Source organism: Eumetopias jubatus, unplaced genomic scaffold, assembly GCF_037043125.1.
Source record: "Eumetopias jubatus isolate StellerSeaLion01/CBP00866 unplaced genomic scaffold, mEumJub1_p1.0 scaffold_1, whole genome shotgun sequence".
NCBI classification, from domain to species: Eukaryota; Metazoa; Chordata; class Mammalia; order Carnivora; family Otariidae; genus Eumetopias; species Eumetopias jubatus.
This window is the reverse complement of record NW_028274807.1, coordinates 11,133,137-11,148,183: the sequence shown is the minus strand read 5'-3', so window position 1 is coordinate 11,148,183 and position 15,047 is coordinate 11,133,137. Positions and strand designations below refer to the sequence as shown.

Here is a 15,047-nt window from a genome sequence, read left to right as displayed (position 1 = left end):
AAATCTAGAGTCGGACGCTCAACCCGACTGTGCCACCCAGGTGCAAAGGAATAGCAAAACAACGGGAAAGTTATTAACGGGAGGAATCTCTTTGAATTCCATTATGCAGAACTAAATACAAATTTTGGAGTCCTAAAACATTCACCTAATAAAGCCACCTAAGGTCACATGGTGCAGTTGGGACAAGACTGGCTACAGCAAGGACTTTTAAAGCTATGCCTTTTCATGAATGCAATTATCTTAGTATCTGAGAAATGCAGTGTCTTGTTTTTGTAAGTTTATAACCTGACCCATCTCTTGCTCATCCAGACGTCCACTGACAAGCCTCACAGGGCTCACTTTGCTTTTAGGTGTTTAAACTTATTTCTGCTAAAATTAAATTCGGTCTTTACAACTGAATTGCTGGTGATTCTTGAATGACTCTCCCTTTGCAGTTCATCTTTGAGACCCCCCTACTTGCTTCTCTGATTTTGATCATCAGTAGCTGGGAATTCTAGCATGCAGGAAAAAAATGAGAAACTACCCTTTGCTCATTACTAACTGCAAAATCAACAGACCTCAGAGAAGAGGGGCGCTCACTGTTATGTGCTGCTCTGAATTCAGGAGTTGAACTACGTGGCATTTTTGTATCTGTGGGTCCCCTAGATGCGTCAACTATGTCCCGATAGATGACTGAGGTTTTCCCCAAACCCAGCAGATCTTCGAGAAGAATTCCTTTAATGTAATTGAACAGGAATGGATTTCCTAACAGGGCTGCTGGAGAAAACTGGTGGATAAATATTTTTGATATTCAGGTAATAAAAAAGCTGTAATTTCAAGGTAAAATGCTCTGAGGAGGATGACATAAAGATGGTTTGTACAGTTGTATCTATTTCTTGGCCATCATTTGACTCTTCTAGAAATGGTTTTTTGAGAGCTAGACAATTATTATTACCTATATTTCCATTGTTTCTATTTTTTAAAGTGGTCACAGGATTTCAAATCAAAATGCCCCAAGTTGTTCCTATTCCTATCATTTTTGATATTCGTCATGGTACTTTCTCAGTCAGTAGTGAATTCTGTGTTAATCATTCCAATTATATAATCACTTTCTTCTTTCTGTATTTGAGTTGTAACAGCAATGAATTCTCCAGTGATTATTCTTCCTTTTTACCTAATCATCACTACATAATTTTAGGAGTAATACCTATATTTTCAATCCCCTTTTTCTGTCTGTAAATAAGGCTGCAATAGGCTCCCTTGTACGACAGCAAAGCCATTGTTTCTTGAAATGCCCATCTTCATTGCCTGCTTGGCCATTACCCCTTTCCTGTGTCATCCAGGTGACCACCTATTGCTTTTATTCCTTGTGATGCTTCAGCTCTTGGATTCTGAGGAGTATGACAGGGAGGACCAGCCATCTCACCACAAGGGACTAGGCGACCAGGAGAACAAGCCCACACAGCAGTAGGTAGGCATGTTCTTCATCTGTCTGATCCCACTTGCTCTGTGGAACACGGTCTGGGCCTTTTATCTTTCTTTCTAATCCTTTCCGTCCCAAAGCTGGGCATGTTTTCTATGAAGGAGATTTAAAAACACAGATATTTATTCCCCAAGCACCCTCTAATTAGATATTTAGTTCCCATTATAAGTGTGTTTGTTGCCTTTTAATTAAGAGCAGTAATATGACAATTCTCTTTTGTTTCGAAAACATCATTGAAATAAATCTCCCCGATCACTTATTTACATATTTTACCTTTTTTTTTTCTATTCCCACAAGATGGCTTGCTCTAGTCTGCTTTTTTCAGTCTCTGAAAAATTTTTCCACTTTTTTTTTCTCACTATTTTCACTTCCTTCTGTAAAATTAGCTCACAGTGTTGAAATGCCCTCCTTAAACACATATTTTTACTTCCTCATCCCCATCTCCCTGTGATGGCCTGGCTTTTCTATTTTAATCCAACATTTAGTAAGTATCCAGGGGCTGTATACTTAACTATGTGGTTTTCAAACTGAATAACTCGTTGTTGGGGCAGAATCTGTGAAGAGGTTAAAATAAGTAAATCTTGTTGTCTATCTTCCAAAATGTATGCTAAAGCAGCTTCCTCCCATTGGCTCCCGTCATGGTGCTCCACGCCTGCTCCTCTCTCATCTTTCCAAAACTATCCTTGTCAGTAATTTGGCAAACTCACGAGACCTTCACCAAGTAGAAACAAATATAGAGTAAAATGATCATGGTGGCTAAATATGAAAAGGTTGTTGATGCTGGAATTTAAGACTAACAAAATTAGCAGTTTAACCCTTCCTACCCCTCCCTTTCTAAAAAAAAAAGCAGCAAAAATCAAAGATATGTGCGTGCTTGAAGGTCATTCTTTTTGTTTTTTTTATTGATCTCCCAGGGATTTTTTTTCTTTTCTTTTTTTTTTTGGCAGGAAGAAAGGGGAGAATATTAAATTACTAATAGCGTATATATCATCTAATTGTTAACAAGCACACTTAGAATAGATTAAAAAATTAAAAAAATTAAAACTAACATGTCTGCTAATTTGATACAGATTGTCCCACTGATAGACAATAAGAAGAGCATAAAAAAAAAAATCTAACTTCAAACAGAAAAAAAAGAAGGAACTGGAATGAAAAGCTATAAACAATAGGTAAGGAAACACAAACATTTACATTTTAACACAGACCAAACAGACAAGAAGGGACTTGCTGGCCAAAGGATATCTCATATTTTGTTTTACTTCTCTGTTTTTAAAGTATCAGGAAGTTGGGCAAAACATCAACCCTCCTATGTACTGCATGGGTCTCCCCACAGCTGTTGGCTAGGCTGTTCACAGTTCAAAATGGCATTTCAAACAACTCTAATTAGGTTGAAATTACAGTTACAATTCATTTATTTTAAATCCCTTAATTTTCCAGAATTTCAAAGAAAGCTGTGGAGTGGAACCCTGAATTCAGCCAAGATGACATTTAATGCATACCTAGGGACTGCAATCTTGCCGATAGAAACACTATTTACTGCTTTCTTATGGAAAGAATATGACTATTAGCATCCGAAACCTCTGAACTTGCTGACGGCATGTTTATGCCTTTGGACCCTGGTGTACGGGGGCCTAAACAAACTGTAATATTGCAGTATTTAAAAAAAAAAAAAGTGCTAAGTCATCTACATAGCTCTTTAGGTTGCTTCTGGAAATGGTGGGTAACATGTAGCAAATTTAAGATTTTCCCAGTAGTAAAATAGGTCTCTTTTCTACACTACAAAAATAAAGGTGTTCCATGGGAAAAAGGAGGGCGGGGTATATTTTGGGGTCCAGGATAAGCAAATAGGAAGATTTTAATCTATTTGAAGGAAAATTCGTAATTTGAAGTCTCCATTTAGTTTCAAAGATTCAAGCAGGGGATTTACACACAGGATTTCAGAGACTAGGAAAGAATCACTTAAATGCTCTGTTCAACCATATCATCAGATTTTATCACTGTTTCACATTTTCTCCTCCTTATTACAGGGAATATAACCATTTTTACTGATTAACTACTTAAAAAGATTGTCTGGGGCTTATTTGAAATCCACATTTTGAAGTCAATTTCTGTAGAAACTGTTTGGGAGGTGGGGAGGTGGCTAAGTGAGGAGTGGGGGCCAGGGATCCAGGAGCAATCAACCCGGGGAACGTCATGTTTTGAAGTCTAACTTGCTTTTCTGCCTAAGCTTTGGGTTCTTTCCCTCACTGAAAATTCTGTCAGGTCCTTCAGTTGTGCAGGGAGCAGGCTTCCTTCAGGAAGAGGCCTCTCTTGATGGGGACGGAGTGGTGACAGATATTACTCAAGTGGCCTCATTTCTCCGCTGTCCTTCCCTTTCCCCCATATGTTCTCAAGACCCACTTGAACTTTTTTCAAGAGAACTATGCTTTGGTCATTTAGGAGACAACAAACTCTTACTCAGTAAAACAAATTCGATTTTTTTTTTTTTTAAGTGCGTTGTCTAAAGTCATTTTGAAAAAGAAATTTCTTTGGTTACTAAGATTTCTCCTGAAAAAAAATTCCCTGATGGCTCAGAAAAGCAAGTTATATGATTTTTTTCAGTCTTTTAGAAAAAAATAATGCTTTTCTTGGGGTGGCTTGATGGCTTGAGAAACTCCATCACTTCACCTCCTGAAGATTATTAATCACTCAGTGTTTTGATATGTTTGGGCGTTGGTTCCTGGCAGAGGAGGGGACATCCAGGAGAGATCCTGATTTACCCCCAAAGGAAGCCACAGATCTCTTAAAACCCATTCCACTGGTGTGTCAGGGGCACCGGGTTTAAATGACCCTTTGGCCGATTATGATTATCAGCCTGTCTCCTCCCTCTGCTCTTATCCGAAAGTGGCCCCAGGGCCGAGCCCTGTCTAGTCCCCTGTCACTGAGGGGACTCAGTCCTACCCTCTAGCTAGAGGAGCCTATTTAGGTAAAGAGATTAGAATGATTTAAAATTGAAATGGGCTCCCAACCCAAAACCACAGAGATGAAGGACAGCAGGGAAAGAGTCCAGTTGGGCTGCTCAACCCATTCCTCATTCCCTCCCCCTCAAAACCTTCTGCTTTCAGAACAGTGAGGCACTTCTAGAGACATAGCCAATGACACATTTTGTTTTGTTCTAGGAATCATAATGTAAGTTTGGAAGGTGCATAAAGCCTAAAATTAAAGAACTCCCACAGTACTTTATAAAGAAGTGAACACTGTCCATTGTAACTAGATCAAGATCCAGTAGAGGCCTGGAACCATTAAAAAAGCTTATATTAAATTAATCTCCCCTTAGAGGGCACAATTACCTTAAAAAGAAAGAGTAGCTGATCTTTACAGTTCCCCCCTCCACCTGCCTTTCTCAGTCCTTTCAATGAACAGGAAATGACTACAGATTGTACTAGCAAGTTGCCCCTTCCTAAACTCCCTCAAGACAGAAGAACAGAATCTCCACCGCCAAAATTAAATTTCTGCTCTTTGTGGCCAGGGTGTGTGCGAGGGGGATGGGGGAGGCGGTGTTTTTTTTTTTTTTTTTTTAAACGCCGAGTGTTGTTTCTATATCCCCATTGAAGGCCGAGGGTTTTAAAGGTAGCTCAAAGCTAGGGAAAGATTAGGGGCTCAAGTGAACGAAGACCCCTTGAGCTGTTCATCTGAAGTTGCGGGATTCACGCCACCCGCCTCCTCAGACAGAAATGCTGCGAGCGGGTTAGACCCCGACTCGCAGAAGACAGGCTTGTCACCCTTCCAGGCCCCGGGCTTAATCCAGGTGAGCCAGAGATAAGGTTCAGGAGGGTTCCAGGAAAAGAAACAGGATTCACTACTTGCGGCTTCTGGCAGGAGCCGACTAGAAGCTGCAAAAACTCTTCAGAAAACTTTTGCAAAGTTAACTACGCCCTCCGTGGACTTTTTTTTTTTTTTTTAAACGCCGAGTGTTGTTTCTATATCCCCATTGAAGGCTAATTTCGATGGGACTGTTAAAGAGGGGGTGGGGGTAGGAAGCCCTGACAGTTTTCCTTGCAGTTTATTTTCACTGACCCGAAAGTATAAAAGTATCTTTATTTCCTGATGCCTCCATCGGAGGGAGGCAGAATGGCTTGGGTGTCAAGCCGGGGGGGTGGGGGTAAGCATGGGAGCAGACAGGCTTGCCGGAGCTGGCTTATAACTTTTTCTACTTTGTAGCAAAGCTAAGGACTTCTGTCGGGGAGCTCCCAACCGGCCCTCAGTGGACCTCTCTGGGGTCATCCAGATTGTTTTCAGTCCTCCCTAGAGGCAGCCCCTGCGGGTCCCCGCCCGCACACACACACCGAGGATCGCCAGGGCAACCCAGCATCCCCCGTGTCCCGAGAGCAGGAGGATGGACCAGGGGCCGCAGGGGGCAGCGCCGGCCCCTTTCTAGAACCCGGCCCCGCCCGCCTGGCCGCTGCCCTCCCGGATCGCCCCCGGCCTCCGCCGGTCTTCACCGGTCCTCCCGTCCTCCCGCCACCCGCTCCGGGCCGAGTACCTTGAAAGCGATGGGCAGGGTCTTGTTGCAGCGCCAGTGCGTAGGCAGCACGGAGCAGAGGAAGTTGGGGCTGTCGGTGCGCACCAGCTCGCCCGGGTGGTCGGCCAGCACCTCCACCATGCTGCGGTCGCCGCTCCTCAGCTTGCCGGCCAGGGCGGCGCCGGCGTCCGGGGCGCCCAGCGGCAGCGCCTCGCTCATCTTGCCCGGGCTCAGCGCGGTGGAAGGCGGCGTGAAGCGGCGGCTCGTGCTGGCATCTACGGGGATACGCATCACAACAAGCCGATTGAGTTAGGACCCTGCAAACAGCTCCTACCAGACGGCGACAGGGGCGCGGATCTTCGGCGAGCAGCTCCAGGGAGACCAACATACAAGTTCAGGGGCCTTTATTGCCGGGTGGGGGGGGGGACTGGGGGGAGGCGGGAGACTAAGTTACTAACAGTCCAGGAGGGGGAAAGTTCTGTGATGCCGGTAAGCCTCAGACCCGGCAGGGCTCTTAGCAACCGACCGCTTAATGCTTTAAAAATTGGGCGACTAGAATCCAAAGTCAAATGCCGAGGGAGACTGTCTTCTGAGTCTTGCTTTGAGAGTTTAATTTCAGTCTTTGGCTGTTTAAAAAAAAAAATCCCGGAGGCAAAATTCCCATACACTTCCTAAAATATTTATACAGAGAGCAAAAGGACCAGCAAATACATAATTTGGAAGTTCCAGTAGTAAATCGCCTGTCAGTTTTTTTTTTTAAGGTGAGTTTTGTCTAAAGTCCCAGTAAAACACAAAATACACGAGTGTCTTCCATACACAGAGTCACTTTCATCATGCAAAACTGGCTTCGGTCCTCAAAAGCAAGAACTGCGACTTCCAAAGGTCATGCTACTAATGTATGTGCACGTATATATAAATATATACATATGATCTACTTCATAAAATATTTACAATTCAATCTGTAGAGAATTTAAACACAACAGAAATCCATTAATGTTCGCTGCTGATATTTTTTTAAGGAGCCTTGAAAATAAGCTTCAGTAGTTGAAGAAGGGCTGGGCTAGAAATACTTGTCATGTTCTCTTAATAAATTCTGGCAAAATGCTCAGTTCAGAAAATTCAGCTTTTCAAAGAAAAGCTAATCTTAAAAAAAAAAAAAGTCCAAGTCGATGACACTCAAAATACAGCTCTCCACATCTGAGAACTCGGTTTTGGGGATGTTGGTTAAGTTTGTGGCTGATCCTGTGGTTGGTGGGAGTTGAGCAGCAGCCGAGTCACACGCACGCAGACACGCACTCTTCCGCAGCCAGCCACTGTCTACATCGACTCGGTGAGTCAGCCCGACTTGGGCAGTAGCAAGATGATCTTCCTCCAACGTCGCCCCAGCGCCGGCCGGTTAAATGCCCGGGCGCGCCTATACCTACGATCACCGCGTAACCGCAGCAGGTGGAGCGGGCCTTGAGAGGAGGCTCCGCCGCGCAGATCGAAACAGACGGGGTGGCTCGAATTACACACGCAGTCACACTGCCACGCACACTGCCACGCACACGCAACTTCACGGCTCGCCTCGAAGCACAGCACACTTTCTCCTGCAGTTGTCAAAGGAAACAACCGGGGAAAAGTTCACAGGCAGGAAAGAAGTTGAAACGTCCAGCCAAGAAACCAGTTCATTCAAAAGTAAAGAGAGAAAGAAAAAAAAAATCGTAGCTCCAACGCAGGTCTAGAAGAAGCAGCAAGGGTTGACTTTCTTCTGGCGTCCCCAGGAGCCCCAGGAAGAGGTGCCTGCCGGCGCAAGGCCGGGCAGCGTGGTGCCCTGGCTGGGTCTGGCCGCGGGGCGCCCGTCCCGCCTGCGCCCGCTGGCTCTATGAATGAGAGTGCCTGGAAATGAACGTGCTTTTACTGTAAGCCCGGCCCGAGGAATTCCATTCCCTCAGCTCGTTTGCATAGGGGCGGCTGCCGGCCAATCACAGGCCTTTCCGGTATCAGCCAGGGCGCGGCTCGCGGCCTCGGGCTCCTGGAATTGGCCCACGCGCCCCCGCCGCCGCCGCGCGCTACTGTACGCAGCCCCCATGGAGAGTCCAAGGCTACTGCGGCCTCCCCGCGCACCCGCATCCACGCACACACACGCACACACTCACACATTCGCCCGAGGCCCCGCCCTGGTGCGGCAAGACCGCGGCCCTGCGTCTTTGCACGCAGGCACAGTCGTGCGGCCGCCCGCCCGCGGCTGCACTGCGCAGCGGCGCCACAGGCGGCCGCGGTCTGGAGACCGAGGAGGTGGAGAGAGAGGAGGCCGGCCGGCCGGCCCAGGGAGGGCTTGGGCCGCGCGCTGTGCCCGGAGCGGCCCGGGCCCGGAGACCAAGCCGGAGGGAGGCGCCCCTCGCGCCCTGGAGATGCAGCGGCCGCCGCGAGGCTCCCGGGACCGGCGCCGGAGCCCCAGGGCGGCCCCCGGCCGTGCGCGGCCACCCACGGCCGAGCCTCTGCTTCCCCGGCGTGGGTGGGATTCGGCCGCGAGGGGCCCGGCTGGAGAGCGGCTCCGTGCGGCACCATAGCTGGGTGGGCAGCAGAGGGGAAGCGGCGCTGATTCATTTAATGAGGCCAGACGGTTCTCGGTCTCCACAACATGGTTTTGTGTTTTTAGTTTTCTCTCTTGGTTTGTTTTAATTGGTGTTTTTCACCGCGTCTGGGCTGCGGCTTAATTATGCAGCGCGCCCCACTCAGTCTGAGTGTGCTTCGCGGCGAGCAAAGGAGTGTCCTGATGAGAAAAGACCCCAAAGAACAAGCTACGGGAAAGAAAGTTGAAAGCATCCGCTGGGCTGGTTCCCTGTTCTCAGAGCGTCGGCTCCCCTGCAGGCGGCACGGAAAGCCCACCGCTGGGCCCAGGTCGCCCGAGCCCCGCACCCACCTCCGCCTCCCCGGAAACGGCGCTGGCTCCTCTCCCCGCCCCCGCGCGCCGGAGCGGCCCGGGGTGCTGAACCCACCCTGGCTTTGCGCGCTGGCGGGAACTTCCCCAGCGTCGGTCCCCACGGCGCCGCGGGCATTTTCGCGGAGCTTAGAGGGGCCCCGCCCCGGCGCGCAAGGCCCATTCCCCTCCCCCGCCTCCTGCCGCGGGGCTCCCTAGCTCCCCGGGGAACCCACCCCGCCCCCACCCCCAGCCGTGGGGCCCCTCATCCCCCGGGGGAAGGGCGCCCGCCCCCAACATGGAGCCCTCCACTTTAATTCCCGGGAACGGGGGTCTCTCCCGCGCCCCCCCCCGAGGGGCCCCTCCCGCCCGCAGCCTCCTTCCTGGCTGCGGACGCGCGGCTAGGGCGCTGGGGCCGTCGTCGCGCCGGACTCTCCTTGGACTCTGCTGCTCGGGCCTAACGGAGGCGTCGGCCAGGGCGGGCCAGCCGGGGAGGTTCTTCCCGGGCGCCCAGGCTGCTTCCCTTGCCCCAGGAACAGAGGCCGCACGGGCTGCGCCGAGCAGCCTGGAGGCTGGCGCCCGCCCCGCGGCAACCGCTGCGGGCCCCGGGCTCCGGGCGGACGCCAGGGGGCAGCAAGCGTCCTCGCTGCCGCCCCGGGAGCCCGGGAACGCCCCCGCTGGAGCGGGACTCTGCCGGCCCTCCCCCAGGCCTTTGGGTCGCTCTTGTAGCAACTCCAGTTTGGAGAGAAACGACTGGAATCGGCCGCGTCCCTCCCCTACTATCCCGGGCGGCGGAGCTGGTGGCGCGGGAGGCCTCAGGCGGGGGTCTGCGCTGTCCTGACCCGCCGGCATCAGGGTCTTTTCCCGAAACCCCTATGCACGCACACCGCGGTCGGCCAGCTAGCCACCGTCAGTGTTCCTGGCGACCGGGGCACCGTTGCCGGGCCCGCGGCCTCAGCTCCCTCCTGCCTTTCCGAGCTTCTCCCCAGGTGGGCCGTCTACTCGCTCCTCTCCCGGACACCCGGGACACTCCCGAGAACAACCAGCAACTAGCTGCATTTTGTTTTAATGGCTCTGGGGTCTCCGAAAACTCCTTTTTATTTTTCCTTAAAAATGATTTTGAAGAAGCCGCATTTCAGGAGTAAAGACCCCCAAAAGTCCTCTCTCCACCTTGGCCCATTGATTCCAAATGTTGCGCAATGGCCAAGCCTCCCTGTCTGCCGCCCCCCCTGCCGGGCTCGGACGCTACCGGCCCTAGCGACAAGTTGGGGCGACTGAAACCCCTTTGCTCAAATACATCGCTGTAAGAGCCCACCGAGCGCTCCTGGGGACAGCCTCCAAGTGCATCCCCAGGGACCCCCGCGCACTTAGAGGGTGGGGTCCAAGAATGCGGCAGAGGCGAAAGTGGGCTCTGATTCGGGGGAGATAGTGAACTAGGGGCAATTCGCCCTGCGGAAAGGTCAACAAAGAAAACTCCTCTGGGGCTCGGGAGTTTGAAACACTAAACCCAGCGAGGGGCTGCCGGGCGGACTCTCCGCGGCGGTCTCCCTGGCGGGGTCAGGTTCCCTTCCTTAGAAAAGAGGTACAGGAGTAGATACACCAAGTTTAGCCCTTCAACGGCAGCACCATGGACGCTGCTCAGCTGAGTTTCAACCAATAAATCTCGAGTGTGAACGTCGACAAGGACGATAAGAGCAAGAACAGCTTTTACTGATTTATTCTCAATCCGGCAGCCGCGCATTTAAGGTTCCCGGGACCTGCGCTGGCTCTAACTGCAGTGTGCGGCGCACACTTGAAAACTAGAAACAAACAAAACGCAGCAACCTTCCTTGTTGAGGAACTAAAATGAATGGAAAGTAGGGAGCATGAGGCTCAGCTAAGGTATACCTGGAGACCCTTAGTCTGAAAGACTTTTTACAGACCGTACAAAGTTCATTAACATCGCATACGAAACGAAGAGTTCCTTCCCACCAAAAGCGCCCATTTTAGCGGCAATACAGAATTTCCCTTCCTCTGCCTCTCCAAGAAAGGAAAGGAAACATTACCACATTCACTCCTGGAATAATACTAAAATTTACTCATGTCATAATACAAAATAAAAAAAAAATACAACGAAGCGATGTGTTGGGCGGATGCTATATGATGGATTTTTCCAAATTTGCTGCGTGGGGCAAATTCCAATAATGCTCATAACAGGAATGAAATATAAGTTTACATACGGAATTTTAAAAGTACTATTTGGTTAGTTGGAAGAAAAATGACCATTTCATTGGGAAAAATAACAGCTCATTGACGTTTTTCTTCAACTTTAGGTAAATATATAACTAAGTGGTCTCAGAAAATATCTAAATATTTTACTTTTGCTGTTTTAAAACCCTCTCAAAAATCAAATATGCCTAAAGATAGGATTAGAATCTCAACCATTCTCTTAAATCAAAATTCTCCTCTGTGAGTAACATATTTCTAAAATTACATTTCTAAAAATGTAATATTTCTAGAAAAAATTATTTCTATCTCAGTGGACCATTTCAATGAAATAAAAACCAGAGAATGCAGTTTGCTTGCGTTTTTGGACCAAATTGGTACAGTTGATACAATGTCACAAGGATGGAGCACATTTTTGTGAAGAGTAACATGTTAATGTCTGTGCAAATAACCTGCTAAACACACCATCCAGTTTTCAACATTGGAATTTAAACATCCGCCCCCCCCCCACCAGCGGCTTTGAGATTATTTTACTTTTGAAATCTAATTACTTTGGGGACAGGATTCTTTTGTTCTGCCACTATATCCTTCCTCCATATGCATGTTTTCATAGGATGCGGTGCTTGATGTGTGAACTGTTCACTCTAACATCATAATGGTGCAGCTCAGAAGTAGCAAACTGAGAAATTATTTAAATTAATTTTTTTTTCAAATTTAGGATACTTAGTAAACATTTTACCCTCATAAAAATTTTGCATTGCCACTGCTGTAACAAAGGTAATAAACTAGGTTATAACAGATAGAAGCCAAGCTCTATTTTTTTTCAGAGAGTCATCTAGTCATTTAATAACAGCAGAATACACCTGTGGTAAACTACTCTGCAGGACCGAGGGTATCATTTAAAGCTTCATTGGAATGTTTTATATGGTTTGATATTTATAATATGAAGAACAGCTTTTAAGTATTTTTGAATCAGCAAAAAAAAAAGCCTCAATTATTTGGCTAATTTATGTCAAGTTATTTATACATTTACATAGATAAAAATCATGTATATGCACATATGAATGTGCATATTTTATAAAAAAATATAGTTTGGAATCCAACATACCGTGAACATCTCTAGATGGATTCATTCCATGTACACATTCTGAAAGAACAGAAAGTAGGAAAATAAAAACGATTGTATAAATATACTGACAGCAAACACCAAATTTACTGATAGTTGATGAATTTCATTCTAATCGTAATACATGCAAGTATAAAAACTAAATTTCCCCCACTTATTTTTTTTTGTCGTTGTTGGCTGATTGCCCCTCACACTTTTTAGCACTGGGGAGTTTTACAGCATATTGTCCAGCTTTGGCACAAAAATAGCTTAAAACAGTAAACCAGCAAATAACAAATGAACTGTTACATTTGCACATGGTTTTAGGGGAGTTTAACCAATGTTTTCCATTGCTAGCTAGTACTGAATCTTTATCTTTCATAGAATCACCTTTTAAAAGCTCTGTATGTGATGCCAGTGTGATTTATTTATGAACTTCAGAAGTACATTTGGAAAATGTAAAAGTGAATCAGAATTCAAGGTGAAATTAAAACCAAACCCTACCTTAATGCCAAAACACTTGAAAATTGGTATTGCAGCAGAGGTGAAATGCAAGAAGTAAAAACATAAGTTTTTTAAAGCCATGAAGATAAACAATTTTGAATACATCTTTTGAAAGAAACAAACTGATAGGTAAACATTATCATAATTTACTTCCAATAGCACAGTTTAGAAATATTTCCTCCTTGCTTGCTTTACTCTCCTTCCCTTCGCTAAGGGTGCAGATTATTTATACTGAAACCTCTCATTCTTGAAATAACAGATGATATCAATTATTATTGAAAATAACCATCATATAATATTCATATATGTATCACTTACTATATGCTGCTGCATGTACAGTTATAGGTAAACCCATTAAGCAAAGTCATCTGAGGCTACTTCTCTTTCCTTTAAATATCCACATGCAATGTTCTGATCTTGAAATTACTAGATCAGCCTCGTATATTGATAATGCTCAGCCCTGAATGATTAACATGGAGGATACACCATTTTTCAAAGCCTGAGGATTTGAGCATTTCAAAAATTGCAGACCTAAAGCTTTCTACTTTACTCTATAATATTAATATATCTTAAAAAATTTTTCAAACAAAGAAAGGAGGTAATTATTTCAGATTTCCAGACGCTGTTTAAATAGGCAGGAGAACAAGATTTACAGCTCCTCAGTCTTACATTTTTTTGCCAAAGCAAAAAGAGCAACTAAAATAATAAAGGGTTCTGCAAGACTGCCCTATGATGAAAGATTAAAGCAATTAAATAGGTACTGTCTCCAAGGAGCATCCTTAAAACAAAACAAAACAAAAGAAAACAAAACACCAAGATTATGGTTTGCATATACATAAAATGACTCCATAAAGATTAAAAAAAAATAGAGCAGGGAAAAATCATTTGTGCTAATTATGAATGATAAGGTAAGAAATATCAAATGTACCCTGAAGTTAGTTCACTTTTAATAAGCAGGGGGAGGAATCCACAATAGTAATTCTAACCAGACAGCCAAATTCATACTAAAGAGACCCAGTAGAACCCCACCCTGGAAAGTCTCTCATGAGACCCTGAGAAACCTTTCCATGTCAGAGGCTGAGAAACAGGAGGAGTAAAGTGGAAAAGCAAATGTTTTGCTTATATACCTAATATTTCCGTGGTTCTGAGAGAAAACCCAGGATTTTTTTTTTTTAACCTAAAAGCAAGTGCAAAAGTGCGTGATATTTGAAAGGGGTGCATGTTGTCTGTTGGAAGTGGCCTTAGTTTGTCCTGTGTCAGTAGTCTTGAGGCCACAGCACACATCATTAAACTTGGGGGGGGGTTGTCAGCAGGTGGCACCTGTGGAAGTTTGTAGTCGTTTGCCCAAAAAGTTGTTAAAGGTGCTAGAACCTAAACTGCAAGAGAGGAAACGCCTTGGGTGTTCATGGCAGCAAGAGCTCAGTTTGGCTAACTTACCCTCCAGCTCTCTCCCTCCATGCCTTTCTTTCTCTCTCCCTTCCTCTCATGGAATGCTACTAAGTACCAGGTAATGGCCAAAATGCTTTTATATACCTTGCCGCAACAACACCATGAATCCTCACCACAACACCACTACCATCCCTGTTTTATGGATGAGGAACCTCACACTCAGAGGGTTTAGGAAACTTTGACAAAGTCACTCTGCTCTGCAAGCGCTCGTGCACACACACATGCACACATGCATTCAGACCCACATATGGGTCTGAATGCATGATGAGCTATGTTTCTTTTTGGCTACAACCATGTATTTCCATGGGTATCCTTGGTAGAGCTCTGAAAAATTAAGCTCTGATCTCATCCGTCAATTTGATCCTCCCCATCTCATTGTCTCCATTAGACACTATCCCTGCAATTCTTTACATTGCAAACCTCAAATGTTTAGGAGTCACAGTCTGAAGTTATTTCTGGCCATCCATAGAGTTTGAGGAGCAGGTCAAGATCCGTTTGGCTTTTAAAGTCTTAATAAATATTAAATGGTTTTCTAGTCCTTTCCTGCTTCCACTCCTTCAAAATGACGTCTTTGGGACTTTCCCAGATATGAAGTATGTGATCTCCTTCCCTCAGCATTTCTGTAAAGCTTTCTATGTGCCAGGCAGAGTGCTAGGCTAGTTGGTAACAAAGGATAAATAGAGGAGAGCAATGGAGTGTCATGAGTCCAGGAAGATGGTGGGAGGAGATACAGGAAAAAGAAAATGGCATATCACCTGGTGGCCTCGGGAAGGCCTTCTTTCAGAGTAGAGGTGATACTTGATGTGACTCCTGGAGGTTGGGTAGGTTTTTACCAGGTGGCTGGTAGGGCTGGAGGAAGGGTTTAGGGAGGTGGGAGGGGACAGGGGAGAAGGCACTCCTGGCCGAAGGATCAGTGGGA

The 15,047-nt window shown here is 46.4% G+C and overlaps 1 protein-coding gene across 8 annotated transcripts in view; it reads right to left on the bottom strand.

The window, feature by feature from the left end:
- RUNX1 (RUNX family transcription factor 1) overlaps nt 1-15,047 on the bottom strand; it is a 247,602-nt gene that overhangs the window by 85,216 nt on the left and 147,339 nt on the right. For 5 of the 8 annotated variants that reach the window (XM_028116358.2, XM_028116392.2, XM_028116368.2 and 2 more), the window contains exons 3-4: nt 12,179-12,217; nt 5,985-6,238 (exon numbers count right to left, since the gene is read on the bottom strand). In XM_028116358.2, coding sequence (XP_027972159.1) covers nt 5,985-6,238; nt 12,179-12,217 — 293 coding nt within the window. The remainder of the gene's footprint in view (nt 1-5,984; nt 6,239-12,178; nt 12,218-15,047) is intronic. The other 3 variants (XM_028116384.2, XM_088023948.1, XM_088023944.1) reach the window with 1 other exon arrangement.